Source organism: Oncorhynchus masou, chromosome 28 (genome assembly GCF_036934945.1).
Source record: "Oncorhynchus masou masou isolate Uvic2021 chromosome 28, UVic_Omas_1.1, whole genome shotgun sequence".
Taxonomy (NCBI): Eukaryota; Metazoa; Chordata; class Actinopteri; order Salmoniformes; family Salmonidae; genus Oncorhynchus; species Oncorhynchus masou.
Genome location: NC_088239.1, coordinates 79,711,603 through 79,728,099, shown reverse-complemented (window position 1 = coordinate 79,728,099; position 16,497 = coordinate 79,711,603). Strand labels below are relative to the sequence as shown.

The 16,497-nt window shown below is 43.9% G+C and overlaps 1 protein-coding gene across 4 annotated transcripts in view; it reads right to left on the bottom strand.

Annotated features, from left to right (window-relative positions):
• pam (peptidylglycine alpha-amidating monooxygenase) overlaps positions 1–16,497 on the bottom strand; it is a 140,735-nt gene that overhangs the window by 72,058 nt on the left and 52,180 nt on the right. For all 4 annotated transcript variants that reach the window (XM_064943538.1, XM_064943540.1, XM_064943537.1 and 1 more), the window contains 3 exons: positions 15,321–15,388; positions 13,928–14,008; positions 13,616–13,692 (listed from right to left, as the gene is read on the bottom strand). In XM_064943538.1, coding sequence (XP_064799610.1) covers positions 13,616–13,692; positions 13,928–14,008; positions 15,321–15,388 — 226 coding nt within the window. The remainder of the gene's footprint in view (positions 1–13,615; positions 13,693–13,927; positions 14,009–15,320; positions 15,389–16,497) is intronic.

Genomic DNA, 16,497 nt, shown 5'->3' with positions numbered 1-16,497 from the left:
AGCAGTGGTTTCTTCCTTGCATAGTGGTCTTTCCAGGTTATGTCGAATGGATATAGATGGATATAGATACTTTTTTACCCGTTTCCTCCAGCATCTTCACAAGGTCCTTGGCTGTTGTTCTGGGATTGATTTGCACTTTTCGCACCAAAGTACGTTCATCTCTAGGAGACAGAAGGCGTCTTGGGTACTATTGTTTGTACAGATGAACGTGGTACCTTCAGGCGTTTAGAAATTGTTCCAAAGGATGAACCAGACTTGTGGAGATCTACAAAAACAATTCTGAGGTCTAGGCTGATATATTTAAATTTTCCCATGATGTCAAGCAAAGAGGCACTGATTTTGAAGGTAGGCCTTGAAATACATCCACAGGTACTCCTCCAATTGACTCAAATTATGTCAATTAGCCTATCAGAAGCTTCTAAAGCATGACATAATTTTCTGGAATTTTCCAAGCTGTCTTAGTGTATGTAAACTTCTGACCCACTGGACTTGTGATACAGTGAATTATAAGTAAAATAATCTGTCTGTAAACAATTGCTGGAAAAATGACTTGTGTCATGCACAAAGTAGATGTCCTAACTGACTTGCCAAAACTATAGTTTGTTAACAAGAAATTTGTAGAGTGGTTGAAAACTGAGTTTTAATGACTCCAACCTAAGTGTATGTAAACTTCCGACTTCAACTATACCAGTCACCAAGAGGTTTTCTTTGTTTACAATTTGCCACATTGTAGAATAATAGTGAAGACAACAAAACTGTGAAATAACACAAATGGAATAATGTAGTAACCAAGTGTCAAACAAATCAAAATATATTTTATATTTGAGATTAGCCACCCTTTGCCTTGATGACAGCTTTGTACACTCTTGGCATTCTAACCAGCTATTAACCAGTTACATGAGGTAGTCACCTGGCATGCATTTCAATTAACAGATGTGACTTGTTAAAAGTTCATTTGTTGAATTTCTTTCCTTCTTAAATGCATTTGAGCTAATCAGTTGTGGTTGGAGGGTGTACAGAAGGTTGGAGGGTGTACAGAAGATGGTATTTTACCAAATAGGGTAAAAAGAAAAATGTCCAAATGGTGCAGTCTCAAAAACCATCAAGCTCTATGGTGAAACTGGCTCTCATATGGACCGCCATAGGAAATGAAGATCCAGAGTTACCTCTGGTGCAGAGGACAAGTTCATTAGAGTTACCAGTACCTCAAATTGCAGCCCAAATAAATGCTTCACAGAGTTCAAGTTATAGACACATCTCGACATCAACTGTACGGAGTAGACTGTGTGAATCCGGCCTTCATGGTCAAATTGCTGCAAAGAAACCACTACTGAAGGACACAAATAATAAGAAGAGAGTTGCTTGGGCCAAGAAACATGAGCAATGGACATTAGATCAGTGGAAATCTGTCCTTTGGTCTGATGAGTCCAAATTTGAGATTTTTGGTTCCAACCGCTGTGTCTTTGTGAGACGCAGAGTAGATGAACGGATGATCTCCGAATGTGTGGCTCCCACCATGATGCATGGAGGAGGTGGTGTGGGGGTGCTTTGCTGGTGACACTGTCAGTGATATATTTAACCAGCACGGCAACCACAGCATTCTGCTGCATTACATTACAGCGATACACCATCCCATCTGGTTTGCGCTTAGTGGGACAAAAATGTGTTTTTCAACAGGACAAGGACCCAACACACCTCCAGGTTGTGTAAGGATGATTTTACCAAGAAGTAGGGTGATGGAGAGCTGCATCAGATGATCTGGCCTCCACAATCACCCGACCTCAACCGAATTGAGATGGTTTGGGATGAGTTGGACCAAAGCGTGAAGGAAAAGCAGCCAACAAGTACTCAGCATATGTGGGAACTCCTTCAAGAGTGTTGGAAAATAATTCCTCAAGAAGCTGGTTGAGAGAATGCCAAGCGTGTGCAAAGCTGTCAATCAATGCAAAGGGTGGCTACTTTAAAAAATCTAAAATATAAGCTATATTTTCATTTGTTTAACACTTTTTTTGGTTACTACATGATTCCATATTTGTTATTTAATAGTTGATGTCTTCACTATTATTCTACAATGTAGAAAAAAAGTAAAAAATAAAGAAAAACCATTGAATGACCGTTGAACGTTTGACTGGTACTGTACAAACCACCCTACTAAAAAAGATACAAAAAAGCATTATATGAGGTACTTCTCCAGTTACTGGGATACAACACGAACCAATGGAGCCAGAGCAATAAGAGATATACTGATACATCTCCAAAGCTATAAATACTTTGGGGTTAAGCAATGTGCTGCATGCATCCTGTTTGGAAAATAACAGTGGGAGTGCTGCTTGAAACACAGTCTATTCAAGGATTTAAACAATATCAAATCGAAGCCGGAGGTTAGAAACCAACTTAACACGAACAACAAAACCCACCATTATTCAGAACGAATATATTCACAGCTTCAGAGATATGGGAGTCATTAAGAGTGACTATTACACGACAACGATGTTCAGCCATGGTTATCTAAATGTGCTCTTTGCTTATCTTCCCCCCCCTCCCCCCTGCATTCCACTGTAGGAACACACTAGAATACTAGTTCTCACATTGCTCCCCAATAACCTACTGACAGCTTGGTGTGTGACATGTAAACTGCACTCCATTACGCTCCCATATCTTATAATCCAAACACAGCAAGGTTATAGGTCTCCAGTTGGGTTACCACTACTGGCCAAGCTGCAACGTCAAAATAGGCTCATAAAAAACAAAACTGTGCTTTTTCAAAATCTTAATTTAAGGTCAGGGTTGGGATAATGTTAGCAGAGGGGTTTTAAGCTTAGAGTTATGTTTAAAATCTGATTTTAAATGATAACTTTTAGAACTAGGTCGGGGCTTCCGACTTTTCAATTTAACCAGATAGTAGCAACCCTCCAGTTGGCTCAAAACTGGACAGCTCTACTGGGTGAATGAGGAGAGGAACGGCGGCCAATCAGACACGCACTTGGCCATGCTTTTGGCGTTTTCTTCGTGTCCTTCCTTAAGTGGCATTTTTGAAAGTCTCGACTCCCTGTGACAGCTTCGTGTCAGGAGCTGTGAGATGACACAGTGAGATAAAAACACTTGGACTAAAGGGCACTGGGAGCATGTGTGGGGGGGGGGGGGAGCATGGTCATTAGGATGCATAAGCCTGACATGCAGGATAAGACTGGAGCAGGGACACTGTCATTGTTAAAGTGGGAAGGCCAGCTCCAGGGCATAGATGTGGAAAATAGCTATTTTTAGTCTAAGTCCCAAATGGCACCCTATTCCTATAAAGTGCACTACTTACCCATGCTTAATCTCAGAACACACCCATATCTCCAATTTTCTGTATCCTTTTCCATGAGTCGCTCCTCGATAACAGGGTGTGGTAGATTAGACTAGATGGTCTCTCCTCGATAACAGAGTGGGGTAGATTGGACTAGATGGTCTCTCCTCAATAACAGGGTGGGGTAGATTGGACTAGATGGTCGCTCCTCGATAACAGGGTGGGGTAGATTGGACTAGATGGTCGCTCCTCGATAACAGGGTGGGGTAGATTGGACTAGATGGTCTCTCCTCGATAACAGGGTGGGGTAGATTGGACTAGATGGTCGGGTGGGGTATTGGACTAGATGGTCAGGGTGGGGTAGATTGGACTAGATGGTCGCTCCTCAATAACAGGGTGGGGTGGGGTAGATTGGACTAGATGGTCGCTCCTCAATAACAGGGTGGGGTAGATTGGACTAGATGGTCTCTCCTCGATAACAGGGTGGGGTAGATTGGACTAGATGGTCTCTCCTCAATAACAGGGTGGGGTAGATTGGACTAGATGGTCTCTCCTCGAATAACAGGGTGGGGTAGATTGGACTAGATAAACAGGGTGGGGTAGATTGGACTAGATGGTCTCTCCTCGATAACAGGGTGGGGTAGATTGGACTAGATGGTCTCTCCTCAATAACAGGGTGGGGTAGATTGGACTAGATGGTGGAGGGTGGGGTAGATTGGACTGATGGTCGCTCCTCAACTAAATGGATTTCTCCAATAACAGGGTGGGGTAGATTGGACTAGATGGTCGCTCCTCGATAACAGGGTGGGGTAATTGGACAGGGTGGGGGTGGGGTAGATTGGACTAGATGGTCGCTCCTCATAACAGATTGGTCTCCTCAATAACAGGGTGGGGTGGGACTAGATGGTCGCTCCTCGAGGGTGGGGTATTGGACTAGATGGTCGCTCCTCAATAACAGGGTGGGGTAGATTGGACTAGATGGTCAAAACAGGGTAACAGGGTGGGGTGGGGTAGATTGGACTGAGATGGTCGCTCCTCGATAACAGGGTGGGGTAGATTGGACTAGATGGTCGCTCCTCAAAAACAGGGTGGGGTAGATTGGACTAGATGGTCGCTCCTCAGGGTGGGGTATTGGACTAGATGGTCGCTCCTCAATAACAGGGTGGGGTAGATTGGACTAAATGATTGGGTGGGGTAGATTGGGTGGGGTATAGATGGTCGCTCCTCGATAACAGGGTGGGGTATATTGGACTAGATGGTTTCTCCTCAAATAACAGGGTGGGGTAGATTGGACTAGATGGTCGCAGGGTGGGGTAGATTGGACCTCAAATAACAGGGTGGGGTAGATTGGACTAGGGTGGGGTGGGGTAGATTGGACTAAATGATTTCTCCTCAATAACAGGGTGGGGTAGATTGGACTAGATGGTCGCTCCTCAATAACAGGGTGGGGTAGATTGGACTAAATGATTTCTCCTCAATAACAGGGTGGGGTAGATTGGACTAGATGGTCGCTCCTCAATAACAGGGTGGGGTAGATTGGACTAAATGATTTCTCCTCAATAACAGGGTGGGGTAGATTGGATGGTCTCAATATGGGGTCTAAATGATTTCTCCTCAATAACAGGGTGGGGTAGATTGGACTAGATGGTCGCTCCTCAATAACAGGGTGGGGTAGATTGGACTAGATGGTCTCTCCTCAATAACAGGGTGGGGTAGATTGGACTAAATGATTTCTCCTCAATAACAGGGTGGGGTAGATTGGACTAGATGGTCTCTCCTCAATAACAGGGTGGGGTAGATTGGACTAGATGGTCTCTCCTCGATAACAGGGTGGGGTAGATTGGACTAGATGGTCTCTCCTCAATAACAGGGTGGGGTAGATTGGACTAGACTAGATGTTTGGACTAGATGGTCTCCCTCAAAAACAGGGTGGGGTAGATTGGACTGGATCAGGTATTTCCAAACACAATGCCGTCTGGGATACGCCAAATAAATATGTAGTTTACATTTTTTTTAAACAATACATATTTATATTTATTTGGTACTTTTTTATCTCTTCACATTTTCAAACTGTCGATTTATATTTTCCAACAGGGCTATACATTTGGGTGAGGTTTTCCCCCCCCCTCGCCTGAGTAGCCTCGTTTCACTGGCAAAAATAAAATGAAACCATCTTGTGTTCAGTGAAATAACAACACAATGTCAAATACAGGAAGCCTTGTCAAATAATTAACATCCAATCCCATTAACCGTTACTCTCTTGCAGGAATTCCACTAACGGTCCATATGTAGCCAAACGTAGCTGCTGCTCATGTTGGTAGCTGCTGCTCATGATGCCCTTTGCAACCACGTACCTACGTTAGAGTGGATTCTCGGCCCTCACTAGCATGAAAACTAAATACAGGCACAGACTGTGTGTGGAAAATGATTTAACACTGACACGCTCTCCAATACAACCGAACATTACAGAGTTATGTGCATCATTTCAAGCACACCCTTCTCATTAACCTGTGGGGAGTTATTCACAATTGTCGATGAACAAATAAAGTTTCATATGTAAGACATCTAACTAAAGAGCAACATCATTGATTATTATTATATTATTATTTGTGTCCTGGTCCTATAAGAGCTCTTTGTCACTTCCCACGAGCCGGGTTGTGACCAAAACTCACACTCATTCTTATGTTTAATAAATGTGATGTATAGTGTGTGTGTGTGTGTGTGTGTGGCAGGCTTACAATGATGGCAAAAAAACAACATTTGAGAGTGCGCTGACCCTGGTGCTAGAGGGGGTACGCAGCTGGAGGTTGAATGATTGAAGGGGTACGGGACTAGAAGTTTAGGAACCACTGGACTAGATGGTCCTCAATAACAGGGTATGGTAGATTGGACTACATGGTAGGTCCTCAATAACAGGGTATGGTAGATTGGACTAGATGATAGGTCCTCAATAACAGGGTATGGTAGGGTATGGTAGATTGGGTATGGTAGTTTATGTGTCGGGGGGCTGGGGTCAGTTTGTTATATCTGGAGTACTTCTCCTGTTCAATTCGGTGTCCTGTGTGAATCTAAGTGTGCGTTCTCTAATTCTCTCCTTCTCTCTCTCTTTCTCTCTCTCGGAGGACCTGAGCCCTAGGACCATGCCCCAGGACTACCTGACATGATGACTTGCTGTCCCCAGTCCACCTGGCCGTGCTGCTGCTCCAGTTTCAACTGTTCTGCCTTATTATTATTCGACCATGCTGGTCATTTATGAACATTTGAACATCTTGGCCATGTTCTGTTATAATCTCCACCCGGCACAGCCAGAAGAGGACTGGCCACCCCGCATAGCCTGGTTCCTCTCTAGGTTTCTTCCTGGGTTTTGGCCTTTCTAGGGAATTTTTCCTAACCACCGTGCTTCTACACCTGCATTGCTTGCTGTTTGGGGTTTTAGGCTGGGTTTCAGTACAGCAATTTGAGATATCAGCTGATGTACAAAGGGCTATATAAATACATTTGATTTGATTTGTATGGTAGATTTGTATGGTAGGTATGGTAGATTGGACTACATGATAGGTCCTCAATAACAGGGTATGGTAGATTGGACTACATGATAGGTCCTCAATAACAGGGTATGGTAGATTGGACTAGATGGATATAAATAGATGGAGGACTATAAATTGTGTCATACTCAGTGAGGGTCAAACTAATGAAGGGTAAAATAGGGCATTGAGATTGGAGTTAGTATGGGCATAGATTCAAAATACACAATTATCAAAAAATCAGTACAGAACAGAAAGCCTGTCAAAATACAGGTCCCTGAGAGAGAAAAAAATGGTTTATTCTCAAACATGTACCTACACTATTTATTTTAAACATAATTTCTTTTGAAGCTTTATTGACTTAAGCAGCAACTGTACAGGTCAATTCTGGTGTGTAGAGACAGTACAATAGATGATTGTGTACTGTACTATACTAAACTTTGGTGCTACATTTGTTCAATCTGCAAGCAACCAGATTTGAATAAAACCGCTGTTTAAAAAAAACCAGCAACCAAGATAACACATGAATACGATGAATCCCAAATGTGAAGTGAGTGGACAGTACAAGGCGGGAAGATAGATAATGTGTTTGACTATTCCCAAAAATCTGGTTAGCCGGTTTGATTGAACAGGGCCTCTAATCTATAGTCCAATTTGAATTCCATTTTGTTCGTTTTTTTTCTGTGAGCTCAATGCATACATATCACAGTTTCTCTAGAGATAAATCAGATCCAGCCTGAACTGTACAATGTAGTAAGTAGTTGTAGTTTCCGACAGGCCAATATTCTACATAGTTTAGCGCACAAAACCTGGTAATTAACTACAATGACCATAATTCATTGTGCATCTCCTTGTCCGGTCTGTGTTTATATGCTACGGGAGAGAGAACGCAGAATCGTGACGTTATATGTAGAGCAGCTGTTGCTTCGTGAGGTATCTCTACCTGAAGATACATGATCTAATTGATTGATAGTTGGTATTCAGCAGTCATAAAAGTATGCCTTATTAACTTTGAAGAACTACAAAATAGTGATTTTGTTTAATAAGTGATAATCAGTAATGGACAGTCACTACCATCATGGGACTTTTATTCATTGTTTTATTCTGTGTTGTTACAGAACTCAACCCACATAATGCATTGTGCATTTCATGTGAAATAAATAAATAACCGAAACTGACCTCAAAAAGCATTAATCGCTCATCACTTCTAATCTCTAACAGAACCTCAGCTAGCCTAGCCTGGGTACCAGTCTTTGTGCCATCATGCCACTCCCTGCAACTCTGTATCATGCCAAACACTGGTACCCAGCACCAACACAACCTTTAGCCCGAGTCCAGAGGGGAGTCCTAACAAACCAGATGGAATCAACCATCCATAAAGTCATTATCCGTGTGGCTACACAGCCATCCATAAAGTCATTATCAGTGTGACTACACACTACACAAACATCCATAAAGTCATTATCCGTGTGGCTACACACTACACAAACATCCATAAAGTCATTATCAGTGTGGCTACACAACCATCCATAAAGTCATTATCAGTGTGGCTACACAACCATCCATAGTCATTATCAGTGTGGCTACACGCTACACAACCATCCATAAAGTCATTATCCGTGTGGCTACACAATCATCCATAAAGTCATTATCCGTGTGGCTACACAACCATCCATAAAGTCATTATCCGTGTGGCTACACAGTCATCCATAAAGTCATTATCAGTGTGGCTACACACTACACAACCATTCATTAAGTCAAATCAAATCAAATTTTATTTGTCACATAAACATGGTTAGCAGATGTTAATGCGAGTGTAGCGAAATGCTTGTGCTTCTAGTTCCAACAATTCAGTAATAACCAACAAGTAATCTAACTAACAATTCCAAAACTACTGTCTTATACACACACAAGTGTAGGGGGATAAATAATATGTACATAAAGATATATGAATGAGTGATGGTACAGAGCGGCATAGGCAAGATAGAGTAGATGGTATCGAGTACAGTATATACATATGAGATGAGTATGTAAACAAAGTGGCATAGTTAAAGTGGCTAGTGATACATAAAGATGCATTACATAAAGATGTATTACATAAAGATGCAGTAGATGATATAGAGTACAGTATATACGTATACATATGAGATGAATAATGTAGGGTACGTAAACATTATATTAGGTAGCATTGTTTAAAGTGGCTAGTGATATATTTTACATAATTTCCCATCAATTTCCATTATTAAAGTGGCTGGAGTTGAGTCAGTGTGTTGGCAGCAGCCACTCAATGTTAGTGGTGGCTGATTAACAGTCTGATGGCCTTGAGATAGAAGCTGTTTTTCAGTCTCTCGGTCCCAGCTTTGATGCACCTGTACTGACCTCGCCTTCTGGATGATAGCGGGGTGAACAGGCAGTGGCTCGGGTGGTTGTTGTCCTTGATGATCTTTATGGCCTTCCTGTAACATCGGGTGGTGTAGGTGTCCTGGAGGGCAGGTAGTTTGCCCCCGGTGATGCGTGGTGCAGACCTCACTACCCTCTGGAGAGCCTTACGGTTGTGGGCGGAGCAGTTGCCGTACCAGGCAACAGCCCGCCAGGATGCTCTCGATTGTGCATCTGTAGAAGTTTGTGAGTGCTTTTGGTGACAAGCCGAATTTCTTCAGCCTCCTGAGGTTGAAGAGGCGCTGCTGCGCCTTCTTCACGATGCAGTCTGTGTGGGTGGACCAATTCAGTTTGTCTGTGATGTGTATGCCGAGGAACTTAAAACTTACTACCCTCTCCACTACTGTTCCATCGATGTGGATAGGGGGGTGTTCCCTCTGCTGTTTCCTGAAGTCCACAATCATCTCCTTAGTTTTGTTGACGTTGAGTGTGAGGTTATTTTCCTGACACCACACTCCGAGGGCCCTCACCTCCTCCCTGTAGGCCGTCTCGTCGTTGTTGGTAATCAAGCCTACCACTGTTGTGTCGTCCGCAAACTTGATGATTGAGTTGGAGGCGTGCGTGGCCACGCAGTCGTGGGTGAACAGGGAGTACAGGAGAGGGCTTAGAACGCACCCTTGTGGGGCCCCAGTGTTGAGGATCAGCGGGGTGGAGATGTTGTTGCCTACCCTCACCACCTGGGGGCGGCCCGTCAGGAAGTCCAGTACCCAGTTGCACAGGGCGGGGTCGAGACCCAGGGTCTCGAGCTTGATGACGAGCTTGGAGGGTACTATGGTGTTAAATGCCGAGCTGTAGTCGATGAACAGCATTCTCACATAGGTATTCCTCTTGTCCAGATGGGTTAGGGCAGTGTGCAGTGTGGTTGAGATTGCATCGTCTGTGGACCTATTTGGGCGGTAAGCAAATTGGAGTGGGTCTAGGGTGTCAGGTAGGGTGGAGGTGATATGGTCCTTGACTAGTCTCTCAAAGCACTTCATGATGACGGAAGTGAGTGCTACGGGGCGGTAGTCGTTTAGCTCAGTTACCTTAGCTTTCTTGGGAAGAGGAACAATGGTGGCCCTCTTGAAGCATGTGGGAACAGCAGACTGGGATAGGGATTGATTGAATATGTCCGTAAACACACCAGCCAGCTGGTCGGCGCATGCTCTGAGGGCGCGGCTGGGGATGCCGTCTGGGCCTGCAGCCTTGCGAGGGTTAACACGTTTAAATGTTTCAGTGAAGGAGAGGCCGCATGTTTTGGTTGCAGGCCGTGTCAGTGGCACTGTATTGTCCTCAAAGCGGGCAAAAAAGTTATTTAGTCTGCCTGGGAGCAAGACATCCTGGTCCGTGACTGGGCTGGTTTTCTTCCTGTAGTCCGTGATTGACTGTAGACCCTGCCACATACCTCTTGTGTCTGAGCCGTTGAATTGAGATTCTACGTTGTCTCTATACTGACGCTTAGCTTGTTTGATTGCCTTGCGGAGGGAATAGCTACACTGTTTGTATTCGGTCATGTTTCCGGTCACCTTGCCCTGATTAAAAGCAGTGGTTCGCCCTTTCAGTTTCACGCAAATGCTGCCATCAATCCACGGTTTCTGGTTTGGGAATGTTTTAATCATTGCTATGGGAACGACATCTTCAACGCACTTTCTAATGAACTCGCACACCGAATCAGCGTATTCGTCAATGTTGTTGTCTGACGCAATACGAAACATATCCCAGTCCACGTGATGGAAGCAGTCTTGGAGTGTGGAATCAGATTGGTCGGACCAGCGTTGGACAGACCTCAGCGTGGGAGCTTCTTGTTTTCGTTTTGGTCTGTAGGCAGGGATCAACAAAATGGAGTCGTGGTCAGCTTTTCCGAAAGGAGGGCGGGGCAGGGCCTTATATGCGTTGTGGAAGTTAGAATAGCAATGATCCAAGGTTTTGTCAGCCCTGGTTGCGCAATCGATATGCTGATACAATTTAGGGAGTCTTGTTTTCAGATTAGCCTTGTTAAAATCCCCAACTACAATGAATGCAGCCTCAGGATGTATGGATTCCAGTTTGCAAAGAGTCAAATAAAGTTAGTTGAGAGCCATCGATGTGTCTGCTTGGGGGGGAATATACACGGCTGTGATTATAATCGAAGAGAATTCCCTTGGTAGATAATGCGGTCGACATTTGATTGTGAGGAATTCTAAATAAGGTGAACAGAAGGACTTGAGTTCCTGTATGTTTTTGTGACAACACCACGTCTCGTTAGCCATAAGGCATACGCCCCCGCCCCTCTTCTTACCAGAAAGATGTTTGTTTCTGTCTGCGCGATGCGTGGGGAAACCAGCTGGCTGCACCGACTCCGATAGCGTCTCTCCAGTGAGCCATGTTTCCGTGAAGCAAAGAACGTTACAGTCTCTGATGTCCCTCTGGAATGCTACCCTTGTTCATTATCGGTGTGGCTACACAACCATCCATAAAGTCATTATCGGTGTGGCTACACAACCATCCATAAAGTCCTTATCGGTGTGGCTATACAGTCATCCATAAAGTCATTATCAGTGTGGCTACACAGTCATCCATAAAGTCATTATCAGTGTGGCTACACAGTCATCCATAACGTCATTATCAGTGTGGCTACACAGCCATCCATAATGTCATTATCAGTGTGGCTACACACTACACAACCAACATTGCAGGCAGCATCCCAAGACCTTGAAAGGGGGATATCGATACATTGTGGTAACGCCTAAGCCCCCCAAATCCAGACGGATTCTTTAGCATTGTCGAGTGGGCTGGATCGTCTTTGGCTCATGAAGTGTTGGAGTGACAGTGCGGGCAGCACGGGACAAAAGCTTTCTTTATGTTTCTAATCTGTCTAATGTTCTGACGCGCTAAAGGCAGTGCTGAGCTGTCCCAGCCCCCTGCGACACAGTCTGGAACAGCCTGAGCACACACACACACACACATAGAGAGGAAGGGAAGGATGGAGAGCGGAAGGTAAGAATGGATAAAGGAAGGAATGATGGAGAGAGGAAGGGAAGGAGGGAGGGAAGGAGGGAGAGAGGGAGGGAGGGAAGGAAGGAGGGAGAGAGGACGGAGGGAGGGAAGGAGGGAGAGAGGGAGGGAAGGAGGGAGAGAAGGAGGGAAGGAAGGATGGATGGAGAGAGGAAGGAGGGAGAGAGGGAGAGGAGGGGAAGGAGGGAGAGGGAGTGAAGGAGGGAGAGGGGAAGGAGGTAGAGGAGGGGAAGGAGGAAGAGAGGGAGGGAAGTGACTGCACGCAATAGCCCACTGTTAATTAGCACAGACTGAAGCTATGAGTAGAGAAGACTGACTGAGAAGCCTGCTAATCAAGAACTAGAGTTAGTTAGGCCTACACTTTTTTAAGTATAGGGTGAATTTCAATTCAAGTCAGGAAAGCCCACACACACCCACCCATACCCGCCCACAGCAACCATCATCACCAGTTTTGTCAGTTTTCCAAGCGACTTTCTTGCTTCCCCGTAGCTAACAAGTCACCACCAGCCTTCTAGTTACATACCCTTTGCCTGCTTAAGAAACACAAGCTGCTTTTACGAAGTTAAAAACAATAGCAGCCTAGAGTTTAATAGTAAAACCACAGTCTAGCTATGTTTTTCTCTCTTGAGTAGGCTATTCAATCAATTGGTCGAAAATATTAAAACATGTATTTTTCCATATATAAATACACCGTTTGAATAAAATGAACTATTTGTAGGCTACTGAGCTTGTATGATGCTTTAAGCACTGTGATTAAAAAATGTAGCCACACAAATTACTAAAGAGTGAGCCAGAGATCAATATAGCCTAACCAGAAGAAGAAAAAAATGGTATATCTAAATGAAAATTATACAAATCTAAAAGTAACTTCTATTGCCAATATGTAAAAATCGCCTGCAATAAAGCCAACAAATAAAAACATTGCAGCCTGCGGGTAGAAAATTGACTGCAATTTTATGCATTTTGCCATGACTAATGATGTGTTCTTTTGCTCAAACATAATAACAAATTCAATACTGCAAAATTCATTGTTTTGATAATTTTCAATTCAATTCTCCCTGTCTGTCGAGATTTTATTTTGGAGTTCTCAAAGATTATAATATAAAAATGATAGCTACATTAACTTTTCTACCTGGTTTAAGTTTTTCTGGCATTTTTTTTTTTACACTGTTTGGACCACACTGACAAAAAAATCCCTGCAATAATATCTGATGCACTCGTTCACTACTGCCCACAAGTCTTAAAATTGGATTGGTGGAAGCATGGGCTAGTGGGAGTTTCCACCATATTACTTAAACCAGTCATTTCCTTTGAAATCAGTGAAGGGACATGAACAAGTGCAACACTTTTGGAGGGAGCAGAGATAACTGTGACATGGCCAGACACCTACCTGTGGTAACTGAGGAGTCTGTCGTCCAATCAGAGTCCACTTCCCGTCTCGAATCCTGTAACCACTAACAACTTGTCCTGGGATAGGAGACGGCAAAACCAATTAGGAATCAATTCAGATTACTTCAGTAGAAAACAAATGACCTAAACAAAATCGGTATGTTACTGTATGTCATAGAATCAGTGTTTTCGCGATATATGCAGGTCAAAATGCTTGATCTTGATGCAGCAATTCTGGCATTTGCATGACAATTTGCTAATAAATTAGTCCGATTTCACATAAAATAAGAAACGTATGAAATCTGCTGCTTACCAAGCTTGTGCGTGTGGGTTCTGAAGGCAAACGGGTATATGGGATATGAGTTATAAGTGCAAGCCACATCTGCGTTTGTAACTGTGGAAGGAATCAAAAACACACAGATGAATAGGCCAGATGACTAATCTGAAATGCTCTATTCAACAACTGCATCAGCATACAGAAAATACACATACACTATATATACAAAAGTATGTGGACACCCCTTTAAATGAGTGGATATGGCTATTTCAACCACACCCGTTGCTGACAGGTGTATAAAATCAAACACTCAGCCATGCAATCTCCATAGACAAACACTGGTAGTAAAATGGCCTTACTGAAGAGCTCAGTGACATTCAACGTGGCACCGTAATAGGATGCCAACTTTCCAACAAATCAGTTCGTCAAATTACTACCGTGCTCGAGCTGACCCCGGTCAACTGTGAGTGCTGCTATTGTGAAGTGGAAACGTCTAGGAGCAATAACGGCTCAGCCACGAAGTGGTAGGCCACACAAGCTCACAGAACGAGACCGCCCAGTCTTGAAGTGCGTAGCGCGTAAAAATTGTCTATCCTCGGTTGCAACACTTACTACCGAGTTCCAAACTGCCTCTGGAATCAACGTCAGCACAAAAACTGTTTGTCGAGCGCTTCATGAAATGAGTTTCCATGCCTGAGCAGCCGCACACAAGCCTAAGATCACCATGCGCAATGCCAAGCGTTGGCTGGAGTCGATGTAAATAGTCCGCTGGCCATTTGATTAAATGTCCAGCAGTCTTAAGGCTTGGGGCTAGAAGCTGTTAAGGAGCCTTTTGGTCCTAGACTCGGTGCTGCGGTACCAATGCAATGAGAAAACATTAGCGAAACATCCATTTAACGTCCATTTACAAAACAGGAAAAGGGAAAAGGCATCATCGTGGATCACTTCGCCTACATGATACGCTGGTATTTTTCCTTAACTGCTGCTGATGTCTTGCGGATAAATATGATACTGACAACAACAACAACAAACAAAAAACAGGTTCAAAATAGCTCCCAAGCTTTACAAGCCATTACCACATAGAAAAGAAATGAGCTACTGTTACTGCCTCCTCGACCAACGAAAACACAAATACATTTGTGCAAATGACCCAGACGGGGGAAGGGGGGGGGGCTAGCTATCTCAAAGTGATAAATTCCCTCATTCCCATGTCCCACTGACTTGTAATTACAAAATAAATGTTTTCCGGTGGAAGTAGTCAACTGCCGAAATTTAATGTATGTCCTGACAACGTAATGGGGAGAGGGGGTTGGACAAGCATTGTGCTGCACACAGTGAGTGGAGTGGCCTCTCTGAACTCATACAGACACACAGACAGATACACAGAGACAGATACACAGACAGACACCCAACCAGACACACAACATACCTTTATTTCCTGGAGGGATGACGGTGGTCACAGACATCATCAGATACATGCCAGCAATGAAGGGCTGTCTGTGGAAAGAGAATAGACAAAGAGGCTAAGTCAAACACTGATCTGGAGTCAACGGGCGGTGAGATTATTTTACAATGACTCTATACAGGGTGGATAGTTTGTTAGTGGACACAGATCTGAAGTCAGCTTTACACTGTCATTAAACAGGATGGATAGTGCCACGTTAGGTTGGACGTGTGGTGCCCGAATAACAACCTCTCCCTCAACGTGATTAAGACAAAGGAGATGATTGTGGACTACAGGAAAAGGAGGACTGAGCACGTCCCCATTCTCATCGACGCGGCTGTAGTGGAGCAGGTTGAGAGCTTCAAGTTCCTTGGTGTCCACATCACCAACAAACTATCATGGTCCAAACACACCAAGACAGTCGTGAAGAGGGCACGACAACACCTATTCCCCTCAGGAGAATGAAAAGATTTGGCATGGGTCCTCAGATCCTCAAAAATGTCTACAGCTTTACCATCGAGAGCATCACTGGTTGCATCACTGCCTGTTATGGCAACTGCTCGGGCCTCTGTCCGCAAGGCACAGAGGGTAGTGCGTACAGCCCAGTACATCACTGGGGCCAAGCTTCCAGCCATCCAAGACCTCTATACCAGGCGGTGTCAGAGGAAGGCCCTAAAAATTGTTAAAAGACTCCATCCACCCTAGACATAGACTATTCTCTCTGCTACCGCACGGCTATTAGTATCAGAACACCAAGTTAATTAAATGGCTGCCCAGACTATCTGCACTGTCCCCCCACCCCCTTTTATGCTGCTGCTACCTACATGTACATACAGTGGGGCAAAAAAGTATTTAGTCAGACACCGATTGTGCAAGTTCTCCCACTTAAAAAGATGAGAGAGGCCTGTAATTTTCATCATAGGTACACTTCAACTATGACAGACAAAATGATTTTTTTTCTCCAGAAAATCACATTGTAGGATGTTTAATGAATTTATTTGCAAATTATGGTGGAAAATAAGTATTTGATCAAAAACAAAAGTTTATCTCAATACTTTGTTGTATACCCTTTGTTGGCAATGACAGAGGTCAAACGTTTTCTGTAAGTCTTGACAAGGTTTTCACACACTGTTGCTGGTATGTTGGCCCATTCCTCCATGCA